General features: G+C 45.4%; 1 protein-coding gene across 2 annotated transcripts in view; it reads right to left on the bottom strand.

Moving 5' to 3' along the window:
• Nucleotides 1–18562, bottom strand: part of LOC139389650 (collagen alpha-1(XXVII) chain B-like) — a 100194-nt gene that overhangs the window by 80044 nt on the left and 1588 nt on the right. For both annotated transcript variants that reach the window (XM_071136518.1, XM_071136519.1), the window contains exons 2-4: nt 16455–16525; nt 11311–12710; nt 4490–4543 (exon numbers count right to left, since the gene is read on the bottom strand). In XM_071136518.1, coding sequence (XP_070992619.1) covers nt 4490–4543; nt 11311–12710; nt 16455–16525 — 1525 coding nt within the window. The remainder of the gene's footprint in view (nt 1–4489; nt 4544–11310; nt 12711–16454; nt 16526–18562) is intronic.

Genomic DNA, 18562 nt, shown 5'->3' with positions numbered 1-18562 from the left:
CTTTGCTATTATAACACTCTTCTGGGAAGTCTTTCCACTAGATGTTGCAACATTGCTACGGGGACTTTCCTCCATTCAGCCACAAGCGCATTAGTGAGGTCGGGCACTGATGTTGGATGATTAGGCCTGGCTCACAGTCGGCGTTACAATTCATCCCAAAGGATGTTCAATGGGGTTGAGGTCAGGGCTCTCTGTAGGACAATCAAGTTCTTCCACATCGATCTCGACAAACCATTTCTGTATGGACATCGCTTTGTGTACCGGGGCATTGTCATGCTGAAACAGGAAAGGGCTTTCCCCAAACTGTTGCCACAAAGTTGGAAGCACAGAAGTGTCTATAATGTTATTGTATGCTGCAGCATTAAGATTTCCTTTCACTGGAATTAAGGGGCCTAGCCCAAACCATGAAAAACAGCCCCAGACCATTATTCCTCCTCCACCAAACTTTACAGTTGGCATTATGCATTCGGCAAGAAGCGTTCTCCTGGCATCCGCCAAACCCAGATTCGTCCGTCGGACTGCCAGATGGTGAATCGTGATTCATCACTCCGGAGAACGCGTTTGGCGGCGAGCTTTACACCGCTCCAGCCGGTAAGTTTCCACTTCACAATAACAGCACTTACAGTTGACCGGGGCAGCTCTAGCAGGGCAGAAATTTGACGAACTGACTTGTTGGAAAGGTGGCATCCTGTCACGGTGCCACGTTGAAAGTCACTGAGGCCAGTAAGGCCATTCTACTGCTAATGTTTGTGTATGGAGATGACATGGCTGTGTGCTCGATTGTATACACCTGTCAGCAACGGGTGTGGTTGAAATAGCTGAATCCACAAAATGTGGGGTGTCCACATTTGTATATATAGTGTATTTGGAAATACACTTGGAAAGTATTTGACAGTATTTTCAAATACTTATTTCAAATACTATTTTCAAACACCTGGGATAAATTCATGGGACTGTATTTGAGTCCGTGTATTTGAGTATTTGAAATACAATTTGTCAGACTATTTGTTTGTTTTTTACAAATAAGCATTCAAATAGTAAAAAAAAATACTTGTTTTGGGCTGTGCATTCAAAAATACTCCAATTGACCAAAAACTTTTAAAAAAAAACAGATACTCAAATACATATATACCGTATTTGAACCCAGGTCAGATAAACAATACCCAACCAAGAACATTAATCTTGATTTCCTCATCAGTGCCACTACCCTTTCCACAGAGGGTTCTACTTGGAACCCAAAATAATTTTCGAAGAGTATACTGCACTGCTATCTACTGAACGGCCCACTACAGCACCTTCACACCTTCCCTGCTGCCTACGCTGTGCTGAGGGTCAGTTCCCCACAACACAAAGGCTCCTTTGATGGCGGCTCAGGCACCAGGCACCATGCCTCCCTGCAGGGCTGGGTGATATCTTCCTCAGGCAGGCACGGCTTTCTTTGAGTGCTAGCCGCCCGCAGGCTTGAAGACTGAGCTGAGGAACGCTGGTGTGAGGCTCTCAGGTGTCTGAAGAGGAAGAGGTGAAGGAAGAGTTGAGTTGAGACAGGCTGCCCACAGTCAGACATGACACCTCTCTGTCAAGAGAAACGGGCTGTTAGCGTTAGTGAGGTAGCTCACGTTCACACAGCACCGACCGTCACCAACCCTTTCCTGCAGTAGCTGAGCTGTAATTATGAATGGGGGATGGCTATACGTCTAGACGACTCACGATTACACCTCACATATCTGTGTCAAAGGTGACAGGTCAAATGAGTTCAATGGCTCTAAAGGTTAGGTTTCCCTATCACGTCCTCTGAAAACAGGTTTCATTAAATCACTATTCACCCTCCAGAGCCACCAAGGTCATTTGTAAAGGTTTATGAAGGTCACAGAAAATAAGCTGTGTTTCGTATAATGTACTGTTTAAACCGTTTCTCATGTCTTTGTCAATATTAGAAGAATCAAAATGTTCCCCCATGTGTTGATGCTTGCTGAGCCACGACCCAGAGAGCAGAGCTAACCATATCCAGCTGACAGGCAGGCAGGCAGGCAGGCAGGCAGGCAGGCAGGCAGGCAGGCAGGCAGGCAGGCAGGCAGGCAGGCAGCAGCTCAACCGCTTCTTTTAGACATCAAACAGTCTTGAGGGCAAATTCTAACTTCCACTTAAGTTCCATTTACACTTAGTCTCCTATTGACGCCTAGATAACACCTACAGCATCATAGTGTAAAATTGTGTGCAGCATCAAAAGTTCTAAATGAACCTTCTGCTACCATTTCTGTCAAGCCGTCTATGCATACAATTTGATGCATACGTTTGATAAATCCAACGTATGCACCACACAGAACGCACTGCAACTGCCTCTGCAACGCAATGCTGCAAGGCAAACGCAGCGTTCCATTGGAAATGAATGTACTTCTGGTGTACCGAAACGCAATGCCGCTGTCGATGTGATCGAGGCGTTAAGATCAACCCAATACAGTACAAGATACTGCACCACCAAGTCACTCAGGAATCATTCAGTCCACAGTGAATTGGAGTGAGTTGTCTGGCAATCCGGGTCTCAGGCTCTTGATAATTAATGAACGGCTTGAAGGTAGTGTCCTGGCGGGAGCTGGTGGTGAGCTCCAGTCTGGCTCTTAAATGCCTTTAATAAGACGGGGACAAAGCTCTCTTTCTTCAGTTAAAGAGATTGGGTTCCCACAGCCTACCCCTCTGAGGACCCAGACAAGCCCCCGGCCTCCAGCCTCCAGCCCCCAGACTCCAGCCTCCAGAAAGTAGCACAGTCTCATAGACTACTGCTGGTAGCTGATACACACACACGTATGCAGGCAGACACACACACATGCGCACATACCTACGCAAATACACGTACAGTCACTCACACTACCTAGAGAACTCAGTCTGCACAGGGTTGCTGAACAGACAGTAAACTGACCATTTGTCTGTTTCTTGCTGACTTCCTTCACTCACACATACTGTATGTATTATCTTGACATTCATTAGAAACATATCTGTTTCTGTAAAACAGTACTGCTGAAAATCCATGAAAAGCTGAAAAATGGAAGAGAGGATTCCATTATCATCGTGGGAAAGAAACAACATCTTCTGATGCTCTAATCTCAAAGAGCCACTCCTGATCCATTGATAAATCCTTAGATATCTCGTGGTGGGATTCAGGCTTGCTTCCTACTGAGTCTAATAAACATCCATTTGAATATGACATGGATTAGATAGGTCCTATGTTCAAAGGTTGTTCCAGCTGCTCTACAGACCAAACCATGGCCCTAAGAGAGGTCACATGGAGTTTAAACACAACCACAACGACATAAATATTCAGAGAAACATAACATGTCTTTGTTTTGCTCACAACATGAGCATATTCTAGCTCATATAAAGCGCTGCTCATTTTACTAAGGCAAGAAACACTGACTGAGTAGGGAGCCGCAAGTGGAGAAGCATGGCAATGGTGAACGATTTCATTTAGAGCACGAATACACTGGAAGCATTCATGCAAATAGAAGTAGCCTAACATAGAGGCCAAGTGAAATTATACAACAGGTGGGTCTAATCCTGAATGCTGACTGGTTAAAACCGCATTCCAGCCGGTGCCTATTCCACAAGCACCAGTGGTATATAAATACCCAATAGTATGCTACTTAATCTAACTAATCCAGAGTTGTTTCTAAATTTTACATAGCGTATTCATTCTTTAACACCTGAATTGCTCCTATATATACCCCATACAATGAAGACCTTGTGTGTTTCCCTTAAAGAATGTAGGTTTCACTCACTAATTTGCCTTCGGCTCCACTGACTATCATAGTCTTACAGCTGTTTGCTTTCCAGCTTTAGAGGCGTACCTTGGCGGCAGACAAACACAGTGTGATCAGAGCCAAAGGAAACTGAACCTAGGGTGAATAACGCTCCATAATCCAGAGAGGTTATTGAGAGCTTTATCATAATTCTCTATAAACCCCTCTGTATTAAGACACTACTAATGGTGTTATCTTAAAGGGATACTATGGGATTTTGGCAATGAGGCGCTTTATCTACATCACTAGAGTCAGATGAACTCGTGGATACCATTTGTATGTCTCTGCGTGCAGTTTGAAGGGAGTTGCTAACTAGAGCTAGAGCAGTTACTTACTAGCGTTAGCTGGAAGTCTATATTATCATATATCATAGACTGTTACCATAGACTGGAATACTATAGACTTCCAGTCATCGCGCTATAGAAGATACCATAGACTTCTAGTCATTGCGCTATAGAAGATACCATAGACTTCCAGTCATTGCGCTAATGCTAGTTGGCATTGGATCGTGAAACTACCTATAACTTCCTTCATACTGGACACAAAGACAAAAACGTTGCCAAAATCCCAAGTCTCCCTTTAATGTATTGGTTTTGGAATATAGACAGTACAATGGACCAGACAAAGGGCCCCCTGGTTAAGAATCACTGTTTTAGTGTAGTCCAAGAGGAACAGGAACACAACCAGGAGAAACTCACCCGAGGCCCCCTCTTCCCCGGCGTCCCTGGCTTCCCAGGAGGTCCTTGAAGTCCCTAGAAGGGGGAAAAAATATGTCAATAAAGCAGGAAGTGAGTAAGAGCAATAACAGACTGTGTACAGGGAAGTGGATTGAATTGATTGAATGAAGCCACGTGTGAGAACAGAACATGAATGAGATACAGTTCATTGGAAGAGTTGGCACTTGGAAGAGTTTGAGAGTTGGAAATGTAACATACAATCCACATAGTGGCATGTCATCACTAGCTGAGCTAACTGCCCTCATTACACTGGCAGTAAAACACCTATCAATCCACCCAGCACGGTTATACTCATTTTCAGGAGCTGCATATCGAAACAAGGCTTTGTTCTTTTCCCTGCCATTCTGCAAGCATAGCCTGTTACATTCAACACAGGTTAGTTTCAACTTGGATCAGTGCTCGCGAACCTTCTTTGTTAGGTCTTGGGTTTTGATGTTGGCAGTGTGGTTGAGAGCGTATTGTTAAGCCAGCTACGGCTCACTCCCACTGAAACCAATATTATTCCAATTCCAAAACCACTCCAGTGCTTGGATGTGGAAGTGTGAGTCATTGTGCTGGCAGGGCGGCCTGGACTGTGGACCGGGGCCTGCATTGGTCGGTTCCAAACACAGCCACTCTTGTTAATTACGGGCATCAGCTAGCTTTAAACCAATTACACACATGGATTAGCTCAGCTATCAAAGGTCATTGCTAATGAGGGGTCAGAGTCTGCAAACCCAAGCAGAGAGCAGACTCTTAGTTATGTTTGGAAATGTTAGGTTTTGATCTCATTTCTACTTTTCCACCAGGCTCATAAAACACAACGACAAGACAGGAAAGAGGAAATGAAAAACATCTTGAGAACTACGTAGGAACATACAGTAGGAACTACGTTTTGTTAACATATAGTGTGATCTATGGTTTTGTAAACATACAGTAGGAAGTAGGGTTTTGTTAACATACAGTACGAACTATGGTTTGTTAACATGCAGTGGGAACTACGGTTTTGTTAACATACAGTAGGAACTACAGTTCGTTAACATACAGTAGGAACTACAGTTCGTTAACATACAGTAGGAACTATGTTTTTTTAACATAAAGTAGGATCACCGGTTTGTTAACATACTGTGGCTTGCGAAAGTATTCACCCCCCTTGGCATTTTTCCTATTTTGTTGCCTGGAATTAAAATTTATTTTTAGGGGGGTTTTATCATGTGATTTAAACAACACTCCTACCACTTTGAAGATGCCAAATATTTGTTATTGTGAAACAAGCAAGAAATAAGACAAAAACTTGAGCGTGAATAACTACTCCCCCTCCAAAAGTCAATACTTCGTAGAGCCACCTTTTGCAGCAATTACAGCTGCAAGTCTCTTAGGGTATGTCTCTATACGCTTGGCACATCTAGCCACTGGGATTTTTGCCCATTGTTCAAGGAAAAAATACCTCCAGCTCCTTCAAGTTGGATGGGTTCCGCTGGTGTACAGCAATCTTTAAGTCATACCACAGATTCTCAAATGGATTGAGGTCTGGGCTTTGACTAGGCCATAATAAGACATTTAAATGTTTCCCCTTAAACCACTCAAATGTTGCTTTAGCAGTATCCTTAGGGTCATTGTCCTGACAGAAGGTGAACCTCCGTCCAAGTCTTAAATCTCTGGAAGACTGAAACAGGTTTCCCTCATGAATTTCCCTGTATATAGCACTACCTTTCCATCATTCCTTCAATTCTGACTAGTTTCCCAGTCCCTGCCGATGACATCCCTACAGCATAATGCTGCCACCACCATGCTTCACTGTGGGGATGGTGTTCTCGGGGTAATGGGAGGTGTTGGGAGGTGTTTGGTTTGCACCAGAAATAGCATTTCCCTTGATGGCCAAAAAGTCTCATCTGACCAGAGTACCTTCTTACATATGTTTGGGAAGTCTCCCACATACCTTTTGGCGAAGACCAAACTGTCACGATCGTCGTCAAGGAAATGACTGGATCAAGGTGCAGCGTGGTAAGCGTACATTTTTTGTATTTTAAATGTCGCCAACAAAACAATAAACAACTAAATTAACGTGAATCTCTGTATACCTGGCAGGTATACCAGCTCTGTATACTTGCCACTAACAAAGACAACAACCCACAAATGAGAAAAGGAAAAAAGGCTGCCTAAGTATGATTCCCAATCAGAGACAACGATTGACAGCTGTCCCTGATTGAGAATCATACCCGGACAAAAACAAAGAACCAGAAAGCCTAGACTTTTCCACCCGAGTCACAACCTGACCAAACAAACATAGAGAATAAAAGGATCTCTACGGTCAGGGCGTGACAGTACCCCCCCCCCAAAAGGTGCGGACTCCGGCTGCAAACCTGACACTATAGGGGAGTGTCCGGGTGGCATCTATCTTGGTGGCGGCTCTGGTGCGGGACGCAGACCCCGCTCCACCTCTGGCTCCCCCCACTTTGAAGGCACCCCTGGTGCAGGGACCCTCGTCGCCGACCCCAGACTGGGGACCCTCACCTCAGGCCCCGGACTGGGGACCCTTTCCGCAGGCCCCGGACTGGGGACCCTCGCCACAGGCCCCGGACTGGGGACCCTCGCCGCAGGCCCAGACTGGAGCTCGTCACCGGAGGCTCCGGATAGGAGACCGTCGCCGGAGGCTCCGGACCACGGATCGACGCTGGAGGCTTCGTGCCATGGATCATCACTGGAGGCTTCGTGCCATGGATCATCACTGGAGGCTCCGTGCCATGGACCATCACTGGAGGCTTCGTGCCATGGATCATCTCTGGAGGCTTCATGCCATGGATCATCACTGGAAACTTCGTGCCATGGATCATCACTGGAGGCTTCGTGCCATGGATCATCACTGGAAGCTTTGGGCCAAGGATCATCACTGGAGGCTTCGAATGTGGAGCTGGAACAGGTCTCACCGGACTGAGGAGACGTACTGGAAGCCTGGTGCGTGGAGCTGCCACAGGGCTTACCAGGCTGGGGAGACATACTGGAGGCCTGGTACGTGGAACCGGAACAGGTCTCACCGGACTGGGGAGATGCACTGGAAGCCTGGTGCGTGGAGCAGGCACCGGATACACTGGGCCGTAGAGGCGCACTGGAGGTCTCAAGCGTAGAGCCGGTACAACCCGTCCTGGCTGGATGGTTACTTTCGCCCGACAACTGCAGGGCGCTAGCACAGGACGCACTGGGCTGTGCAGACGCACCGGAGACACAGTGCGCAGAACCGGCGCAGGATATCCTGGGCCGAAGAGACGCACTGGAGGCCAGGAGCGCTGAGCCGGCACCATCCGTCCTGGCTGGATGCCCACTCTAGCCCGGCCAATGCGAGGAGCTGGACTATAGCTCACCGGGCTGTGACTGTGCACTGGAGGCATGGTGCGCATCACCGCATAACATGGGCCCGCGAGTCCGCGCATCACCACATAACATGGTGCGCATCACCGCATAACATGGGCCCGCGAGTCACACGCTCCCTACCGGGAGTTAACTCCGCCAACCTCCCTATGTGCCCCCCAAACATTTTTTGGGGGAGTGTTAACATAGAGTAAGAACTATGGTTTTGTTTTAACAAAACCATAGATCCTACTAAATGTTAACAAAACCATAGATCCTACTGAATGTTGTGCCCAGGTAGGATGGCAGGGCTTGAGGCTGTACTTGTTTTTAAAGATCTCATGAAATGGGAGTTATTGGTCTTTTTTGACACTCTTGGCCTTGGCCATGTGTCCCCGTGTCACGGACTATTTCAGGTGTTTTCATGTGTTTGGTGGTGTCACTCTTCTCACAATGTTGTATGTTGATGTAATTGATAATAATAATTGCTTTTGCTGCTAAGGCAATGTCTGCCCTTGACTCTGTCCAAAGTTAAATCAAATACTGATCTCAGATTTTCTTTTGTCAGAAATTTCAGAACATACTTTGTAGTCAAAGTATGACATAGTTAATAGTTTTAATATAATAGCCTTTGTTTGTTATATTGAGGACATTATGCAGGCCTTGCTGTGAGGCAAGTCAGATGATGGTTACCCACATTTTCCATTGTTAACTGATGCCCAGAGAGCCCCAGCGTTAGGTCATACCTGACCGAACAGAGCAGCGTTGGCAATTCTTTCCGCTCGTACTTCTGCCGTGAGGGAATCCACACGGCTATGTACGTCACAGCCGCTTAAAGGTGGGAGATACATGTTTATTGGAGAGACAGCCTACAATTGATGCTGGGCTGGATTTGCCTCATGCTTGGGCAAGGCTGACGTTACCAGGATACAGACCTAGTCTGCATCCCATGACGTTACCAGGATACAGACCTAGTCTGCATCCCATGACGTTACCAGGATACAGACCTAGTCTGCATCCCATGACGTTACCAGGATATAGACCTAGTCTGCATCCCATGACGTTACCAGGATATAGACCTAGTCTGCATCCCATGACGTTACCAGGATATTGACCTAGTCTGCATCCCATGACGTTACCAGGATATAGACCTAGTCTGCATCCCATGACGTTACCAGGATATAGGCCTAGTCTGCATCCCATGATGTTACCAGGATATAGGCCTAGTCTCAATCCCATGACGTTACCAGGATATAGCCCTAGTCTGCATCCCAAATGGCCAAAATTAGTGCACTCTGTAGAGAATAGGGATTGGGAGACAGGCATAGTTTGTCTCCTGCCTGGCATGATAATGTGTTAGAATGCCTTTCAAGTTCCACTGCTATGTAACACCGTTCTATCATCCAAGGTTTGCAGCAGCTAGAATAACTCACTCATTTAGAACCAAGAATTCCACAACTACAATTTGATTCTATTCCTGTCAGTAGAATTGGATACTAGACGTTCTTTGTAGCAGCGCAATTCTACAAATTGACTGGAATTTAGATAGAACTATTGGCAAGCTTTGTTTTGAGGGTTTTGTGGCAGCCGGTCTGACTATTGGAATCTTCAAACACTGTTGAACTCCACTGCAGTGCAAGCTTGGCATCTGTCAGGTTACACATGTCCTGGCATAGCCCACACTGGTCTCTATCTTCAAGCTGTCAGTATCATTTCAATTGTGGACCACACCAAAGCATAACCACTCTGAGAACTGGTCTCCTCAATGTGTACTTACTTGCTTGCTTGTTCGATGAAGACGTGTTTCTCTAGCTGTGCAAAGTAGTCTTGTGGTGCATTTCCACTATCATGTTAACAAAACCATAGATCCTACTATATGTTTTTGTTAACATGGGCACCATAACATTCCAATGTTACAATAAGAACAAATGACCTATATGCTATGAGCAACCAATGGTCTGTTAGGAGCTGTACAGTCATGCTTGTTATAGTTTTCAAAGTTGTTCAAACATCTGACTTCATAACATTTCTCATTACAATGTGAGTTTGTCCATGTATCATTAACATCGCTTTCACAAGACAAGAAGTCTTCCCTTCAACCCAAAAACATTGAAGCACACGTTTTAAAATTACACCACAGGTTTGAACTAACTCAACAAAATGTACAGAAAATCTTCATCTGACAAATCACACACTCAACAAATCCATATCGCCGTAAATTGAATTCTGATTATCGGGTCAAGCATTCCTGTCCCTCTAATTAGGCCCCACTTCATAAAAGGGTTAAATGTTCCGAGGTATTTTATCCAACATGACCTCTGATCCTGCTCTAAATGGCTACATTTTTCCTCCTGAGAGGAATCTCTCACCCCGGCGTCAGGCCCTCAGCTCAGACACACAGACCCCTGGCGGGCATGGCCCTTCTGTTGGCCTGGCTATTTGTACCTATCCCGCTAAAAAGGAAATCTCACATTAGCAAGCAAGCATCGGTAGCTAGCACAGGCTCGCCAGCCTTTCATACTTGGGGGGAGGGGGGCACTAGCGAGCAGGCTATAGAGGAGGTAACGTTTTAGTGAGCTCCTACTAAAACACAAGATAGAATCAAAAAAGTGAGAGTGAAAGATGGAGCCTCTGCAATATGTTATGTAAAATGAACAACTGAAGGGCACTTTACAAGTAAAAGTGACACTTCTAAGCCTTGTAATTCCCAATAAAAGTAAAAGTGACACTTCTAAGCCTTGTAATTCCCAATAAAAGTAAAAGTGACACTTCTAAGCCTTGTAATTCCCAATACAAGTAAAAGTGACACTTCTAAGCCTTGTAATTCCCAATACAAGTAAAAGTGACACTTCTAAGCCTTGTAATTCCCAATAAAAGCCTGCAAAGACACTTTTCTCAGTCAGTGCCTTTCTGGCTTTATAGGACACACAGCCAGGGCTGGGGGGGGGGGGGGAACTTCGATGTCTGTAACCCAGGGAAGGGCTTTGTGTCAGGGGCTTATAAATTGGATGAACCTACCCCCAACACCTAACCACCCCTTCATCAACAGAGTGACTTAGCATCAGGCTCCCTGCTTGTTTAACACCATGGGTGGAGGAGGGATTAGAACAGTAAAGAACAGAGCTCAGTGTGAAATATGGCTATCAGGTGTTCAAAGGCATCAGGCTGCTGCTGCCACGCATGCCAGGCATGTTTTAAAATATATTATATTTTGTTTTAACCCTAATTTAACTAGGCAAATCAGTTAAGAACAAATTCTTATCTACAATGACGGCCTACCACGACCAAACCCAGACAACGCTGGGACAATTGTGCGCCGCCCTATGGGACTCCCAACCACGGCCGGATGTGATACAGCCTGAATTCAAACTAGGGACTGTAGTGACGCCTCTTGCAATGAGATACAGTGCCTTAGACCGCTGCGCACACACACCTCTATTTAAAAAACATGTTCTTACCGCGGGTCCTGGTTCTCCCTTTAGTCCAGGTGGTCCCGGCCCAGCCAGCAATGAGAACTGGGTCGGTTCCAAGTCCCAGGTTTGGAAGCCATCTGTGGCAGGCGGCGTGACAGGGATAAACGAGGTGTCTTTGACAGCCTCCACATTGGTCACTCTGGGCTCAGGTTTCTGTGCAGCCAGAGCGGTCAGCTGCTTCCTCTGTACGAAGAGGACAGAGGTGTTTGAAGAAGAAGCAGAAGAAGAAGAGCCTTGTTTGGATGCTGCCGTGGTTTGGTGGCCTGGCTTCTTCTTTGGTGGCGTTGTGGTGGTGGAAAGAAGTGGTGCAGCAGTCAAACTGCTCTCCGTGGGTTTCTGGGTTTTAATACCTGGTTCCACGGCTGTGCTCTTTTTAGCTAAACTGTCGCCACGGGACGTTGGCATTGGGGATGTTTGTGTTTCGATGGTCCTGAGGGGTACAGTAACAGTTTGGGTCGTGACCACTAAGGGGCGCTTTAATCCCTGCCTGGCCGTTGTCGGGGCGACAGCCACAGGACGAGACAGGGACATAGTTCCAGGCTTTGGTGTCACAAAACTCTTACGAACAGAGAGGGTCGGCGCCACTGTGGGGCGGTTAGTTGGGACAACAAGCTTAGTCCTGGTTCTTTCCTCAGTCAAGGCCAGATTAGGGCTGGGGGCCTTCCTGGGTATTTCAGTCGGCATTAGAGGGGGGAGGAGGGCGACAGTAAGGTTTGGGTCTGAGGGGATCAGAGGTAGCAGGGATGGGAGATTTACGGGCCTGTAGTTGTCAGCCTCCCTGCACTGTTTCTTAATGTACTTACAATAGTTATGAGCTGCCTTGGCAGAGGGGTAAATATCAAACTGGCAAACGGCGCCCTCAAACTGCACTGAGTTCTGGGCCATCTTACCCAAGAGGAAAGAACCCTCGGGATCCAGGGCCTCCTCTTTTTTAGAATGCAGATCTGCATGTACACTAGTCTTCCCACAAGAAGTATATAATGAGACCCTCTGGCCTCGGATGTCCAGGGCCAGGTTATGCCACTGGCCGTTGTGAACGTCATAATTGAAACTGACCAAGTCCCTCTGGCCCACGTAGACCAGCACCTTCCCCAGGATGAACTGGACCCCCAGCTGCAGTCTCCTCCTCTTGGACAGGACGGTGAAGAGGAAGGCGCTGTTGACGCGGTGGGAGCACAGGCTGAGGATCAGAGACAGGTTGGTGGTGGGGTAGGAGGCAGGGGGTAGGACGGACGACAGTGGGGCCTGGACCCTGGCCCGTTGGGTGAGGATGACCCCAGACTTAAAGGGGATGACCCCCTGGGATGCAAAGCGGGCCCCTGTGGACGATACACCTCCTCCGGTCCTCGTCCCTGTAAGCCCCAGCTGTTGTAGAACGTCCACATCTACAGAGGAGCAGAAGAAACACACCATTAGGCAGTTCACATGACCATAGCTCATTTAGAAGATGTGAAAGACATTTTCAGAAAAATGGAAACTCAACTGGTGAAAAATCAAGTGTTTCAGACACAAAGACTCAACATCAGGCTGTTTATAGACAGCTTCCAGATGATGTCAGATTACAGGTTGTATTTGGAGGTGTGATGTGACAGCAAAGTGACATCGTATTTATGTTGATGTTTGCCTTTTTCTGTCTCCTCTCACTACAGATATAGTGATGTCAACTGCACAGAGGAGATCTTGTTATAAACTAGGACATGTTCCAGGCGTTCAGCCATCTTTCCAGGATTTCTCTCAGACAAAGAGTCTCTTCTGAGTTACCGAATTTACATAATGTGTTTGGTTTAATTCAGTAGTCAAACGTTGGCAATATGTTCCATCAATCATGACATCAAGATGAGACAGTGAAACTGCGATTCATTGCGAACAATTGATTTTCTGATGTCAGACATCACTCATTCACTAAAATAGGTGGGGGGAATAGATTTCTGATTCAGACTGAAGTCTCAAAGACAGTGTTCCTCGTACTCAAGTATCAAGATCAGTTCATCCAAGGTCTTACCAGCAACAACTGTTTATGCATACATGTGGGATATATTTACAATGTGATTTCAGGCTTTGTGACAATTCTTTGAATGTGTGACCTACAACAACTAAAAGAGCAGGGGTCACAAGAGTTTATCACAGACATTTCAGCATTGCATTAGTGGAAACCAAGGCAGTTCTCAGGGAAGGCCTGAGAACAGCCTGAGATATGTTTGAGTTGCTTCTGGGACAATTTTAGCTAACCCTAACGCATTTCCTAACCTGCCACATTAATTATCCTAACCTGCTGCGTTAGTTCTGTAACCAAATAAATGAAACACTGCAAGCCCGAGCCATATCTGAACCTGTTCTGAGTCCAAACTGGCAGCTCCCTGACTAAAATGTGGAAATCCTGTGGCAAAAACCGCTCATAAAGGGATAGCCAGCGATCTCCACTGGGGCTGTGCATCAACGTTCAACTCCACCAACGGCCCACAGATTATGTAGCTATTATGTCAGTCTTGGTTAGAAAAACCTCTTGAAACAGAAGTTCAACGGCTCCCTGGAGAGAAGACAGTGATGGTGGTTTTTAACAATGAAGGATATCTGCAGATCTACAAAGCAGACAGAAAACCTCCTTTTCCTTTGTCTGGAAATGAACAATGTGTTCTGCTGAGTACGGTGTAAAAATGACTGGAACTGACTGAGACAGGAGGCCAGGATTAAGCAGTTATTGTATTGTGGAAACTTTACAGTAGCCTGGATGTTCCAGGTTTTAATTACAATCTCATGGGAAGGAATAGAGATTATAGATAATTGTTGTAACCATATGCCGGTTAAACTTATAGTGCTTTGTGCTTAGTGTTCGTGACTGCATAAATGTTTTAAGATGCTCAAATTTCAAATGAGTACTTATGTCAGACCCTGACCCCCAAACCAGGACAGTAAGAGCTCTATAGGAAGTGCTCTACAGGAAGTGCTCTACAGGAAGTGCTCTAAAGGAAGTGCTCTAAAGGAAGTGCTCTAAAGGACGTGCTCTACAGGAAGTGCTCTACAGGAAGTGCTCTAAAGGAAGTGCTCTACAGGAAGTGCTCTAAAGGAAGTGCTCTAAAGGAAGTGCTCTACAGGAAGTGCTCTAAAGGAAGTGCTCTAAAGGAAGTGCTTTACAGGAAGTTCTCTACAGGAAGTGCTCTACAGGAAGTGCTCTAAAGGAAGTGCTCTACAGGAAGTGCTCTACATTCTACACATTTGTGAAACTGGTAAGAAAGACATGCTGGTAAGAAAGACATTCAGCTTTACGAAAGCAGCTTTACTTACAGGAGATCAAATGGTCTAGAAGGAAAATCGAATAAATCAGATGAGTTGTTGTAGCAAAACCTTCAACACTTGTTACAACATTGTTACAACATTGTTACAACGTTACACTTGCTTTTAAATAGCTGATAGGAGATCAACCTGATACAGTCCAGTCCAGTCTATTGCTTGCCTACAGTAACTTGTGTATTTCTTTATACAAATCATCATCCTTCTTCTCTATGTCAAACTCTATGTCTATGTGGAGTAATATATCTGAAGTATGGTACTGTAGTAAGCCATCTGGGTACCACCAGGGACAGTGTTTGCACCATACTGATTGAGGCCCACAAAGGCTGAATCAGCATCATGAACCAGCTCCCTGCACCAGCTAGGCTACACTCAGAAAAAAATGTGCTATCTAGAACCTAAAAGGGTTCTTTGGCTGTCCTCATAGGATAACCATTTGAATAACTATTTTTTGGTTCCATGTAGAACCCTTTTCAGTTCCATGTAAAACCATTTCCACAGAGGGTTCTACATGAAACTCAAAAGCGTTCTATCTGGAACCAAAAAGGGTTATCCTATGGGTACAGAATAACCCTTTTGGAGCCCTGTTAAGGACCAAGTTCAACAGGCAAACATTGTGGAACATTGTAGATAGAAATACCATGAACATCGATAACATGATTCTCCATTGTACATAATACAATTATCAGAACAAACCCCAGGTTGAAGTATTGTGGCTGAAATGGTTAACCCTGTCTTTGTGACCCACATATTGTCCAAGAGCAGATTCCTTCAGAACTGATGTAAAACAAATGTGGACAACAGTCAAGTAAACACTGAGAGAGTTGAATGATATACAGTGCTACTATAGAGAGGAAGAATTACACAACAGTACAGACACTCTCTCTGCAGCTATGATTCTCAAAGGCTATTGGGACATCAGTCATGTTATAAGGGAAGGAGGTGGGTTTGCAGGCTGTATATTATGCTTGCGTTTTGACAAGTACCCATAAGGCTCTGGTCAAAAGTTGTGCACTATATAGGGAATAGGGTGCCATTTGTGAGGCTGATATGTTCAGGCAAGTGGTAGGCAGGGAGGGCATGACAGACCCCCTGCACATGGAAAGAACTGAAGCTGAACTTGAAGACAAAAACAAAAATGTCCTTCATCAGCAGAATGTCCCATGATACTGGAGTTTAAAATGATCTGGTTTTCATTCTGAAAGTGCAGTAAGTGCACTAAGTAGATACGTGATGAATTGTAATAACATAATAGTGGGTTTGCTAGAGGAAGTGGCACAGTGAAAACCCTATTACAGGTTAAAGTACATCCAGATCTCCACAGACTATAAATGCAGCTGTCTCATCAGAGATAGTGGAGGGGGGTGCGCAGTATTGTTTGAGAGTATCCCACATTCTGAGGGATATCAGAAGATTCCAGATAATCCCAGTAGAAGCTTCATCTCCCACCATTGAAATAGAACAGAGAGATTTATCTCCATCACATCTCCACTTCCACATCAGAAGATATGATCTAATTTACAATCCACCTTTCACCTCTGTATATTAAATCATACACTTTAGGCTGTGGGCCTTAACTTGACTCTCTCCAAGTGTGTGTGTGTGTGTGTGTGTGTGTGTGTGTGTGTGTGTGTGTGTGTGTGTGTGTGTGTGTGTGTGTGTGTGTGTGTGTGTGTGTGTGTGTGTGTGTGTGTGTGTGTGTGTGTGTGTGTGTGTAAAATGTGTGTGTGTGTAAAGTGTGTGTGTCTAGACCCATTTGGTCTACATTGATATCCAATAAGAGATATACACATTTGTATATTCATGAATTCTTACTCCAGAATGAAATAATGAAACCTCACCTTCAGGGTGTGCTTGTGTTAGTCCCACAAAACAAGCACTATAGAGAATAGTCCAGAGTATCAGAGCTCTCCTGTGGGGTAGAGAAAGAACATGGTCATACACACACACACACCTGCACACACACACACCTGCACACACACCTGCACACACACCTGCACACACACCTGCACACACACACACACACACACACACACACACACACACACACACACACACACACACACACACACACACATAACTGGGGTTGTATAAGGTTATTTCTACACTCATAGCATTTTTGTTTATAAGTATTAAACAATTTATAACGTTATTGCTCCTGAGTGGTCAGATCTTATGCACAGTAACCCATTGAGGCAGCAGCATCAGTACTGCTTTCACCTAAATCCCATCTAGATGTTCTAGTCACTGATGCACCAGATGATCTGGCCCTTAGGAGGGCTAGGTAGCTACTGCTCCCCCTCAGACTGCCTCTGAGTAGGCCCTCCAAACACTTGCATTAACCCCACCAATGGTTCTTAGAAATCAAGGAGGCAATGAGAGGGGGAAAAAATAGAAAAAGTCCTTCATTTACAAGAGCAGGGGGAGACAAACATCTGGAAACATCAACACTAAGGAACTCAACACAGGAAACCAATGCAGTAAACCATCAGTCAGCACTTACAGGTCAGATAGTGACTTCACATACATAAACGGGCTTATGTTATCCTGTGAGTGTGTTTTGTAGTAGTTACCATGACTACGTTAAACTGAAGATATTGAAAGTAGATGAGACCAAAGAATGAGTCTCAACGATGTACTGGGATTATCTATGAGTAGTTTTCAGCCTGGATGTCGGCTTGGATAAGTGTTTTTACACATATAAAGTGTAAAAATGTTATGCCTGTATTTGGTTTCACCAGCAATGCAGACCTGTATGCTCTCGTTGGCTTGCCCTCGCATCATATTCATCGCCAAACCCACCGGCTCCAGGTCATCGATAAGTCTTTGCTAGGTAAAGCCCCGCTTTATCTCAGCTCACTGGTCACCATAGCAGCACCCACCCATAGCACACGCTCCAGCAGGTATATTTCACTGGTCACCCCCAAAGCCTATTCCTCCTTTGGCCGCCTTTCCTCCCAGTTCTCTGCTGCCAATGACTGGAACGAATTTCAAAAATCACTGAAGCTGGAGACTCATATCTCCCTCACTAACTTTAAGCATCAGCTGTCAGAGCAGCTCACAGATCACTGCACCTGTACATAACCCATCTGTAAATAGCCCATCCAACTACCTCATCCCCATATGGTTATTTATTTGATTTCTTTGCTCCTTTGCACCCATGTATCTCTACTTGCACATTCATCTTCTGCACATCTATCAGTCCAGTGTTTAATTGCTGAATTGTAATTACTTCACCACTATGGCCTATTTGATGCCTTACCTCCCGAATCTTACCTCATTTGCACACACTGTATAGATTTTTTTTTCCTATTGTGTTATTGAATATACGTTTGTTTATTCCATGTGTAACTCTGTGTTGTTGTTTGTATCGCACTGCTTTTGCTTTACCTTGGCCAGGTCGCAGTTGTAAATGAGGAATTGTTCTCAACTGGCCTACCTGGTTAAATAAAGGTGAAATAAAATAAAAATAAAAACATTTACAAGGCACCAGCAATGAGTATTTTAGCTGGATGAGAGTGCCTTAAAGTAAGTATGTGGTTACGGCACAGCAGCTTGTCCACAATCTGTTAAACCCATTGACTTCTGTGGGGTTTCCTCTTACAGAATAAGGCCTCGCAAAGACCTGCAGGCCTGAAAACTCCAGCCAGGCAGCCAAGGAGGGAGGGAGGGAGACACTGGCTGAATCCCAAACGACCCCCTTCCCCTCGCCCCTCCATTTGCACGTTCGTGCGCGCCTTCGCCATATGCACAAGTGTCCCAAAAATGAGGGAGTGAAAATTATTGAGGGTGTAAGGGGTCATTAGACCCTCCAATAATCACTTTGGCCGAGCCAGCAACGCTGCCGGCTTCAGAGTGAAGTGGAATCCCATAAGGCACTGAATTGTTTTTAAATTAGCGCAATTTTAGCGGGTCGGCTACATCTGGATGCATCTGGTTTACATGGGAA

This window comes from Oncorhynchus clarkii, chromosome 30 (genome assembly GCF_045791955.1).
Source record: "Oncorhynchus clarkii lewisi isolate Uvic-CL-2024 chromosome 30, UVic_Ocla_1.0, whole genome shotgun sequence".
Lineage (NCBI taxonomy): Eukaryota > Metazoa > Chordata > Actinopteri > Salmoniformes > Salmonidae > Oncorhynchus > Oncorhynchus clarkii.
The sequence above is the reverse complement of the archived record's forward strand: the minus strand, read 5'-3'. Positions and strand labels throughout refer to the sequence as shown.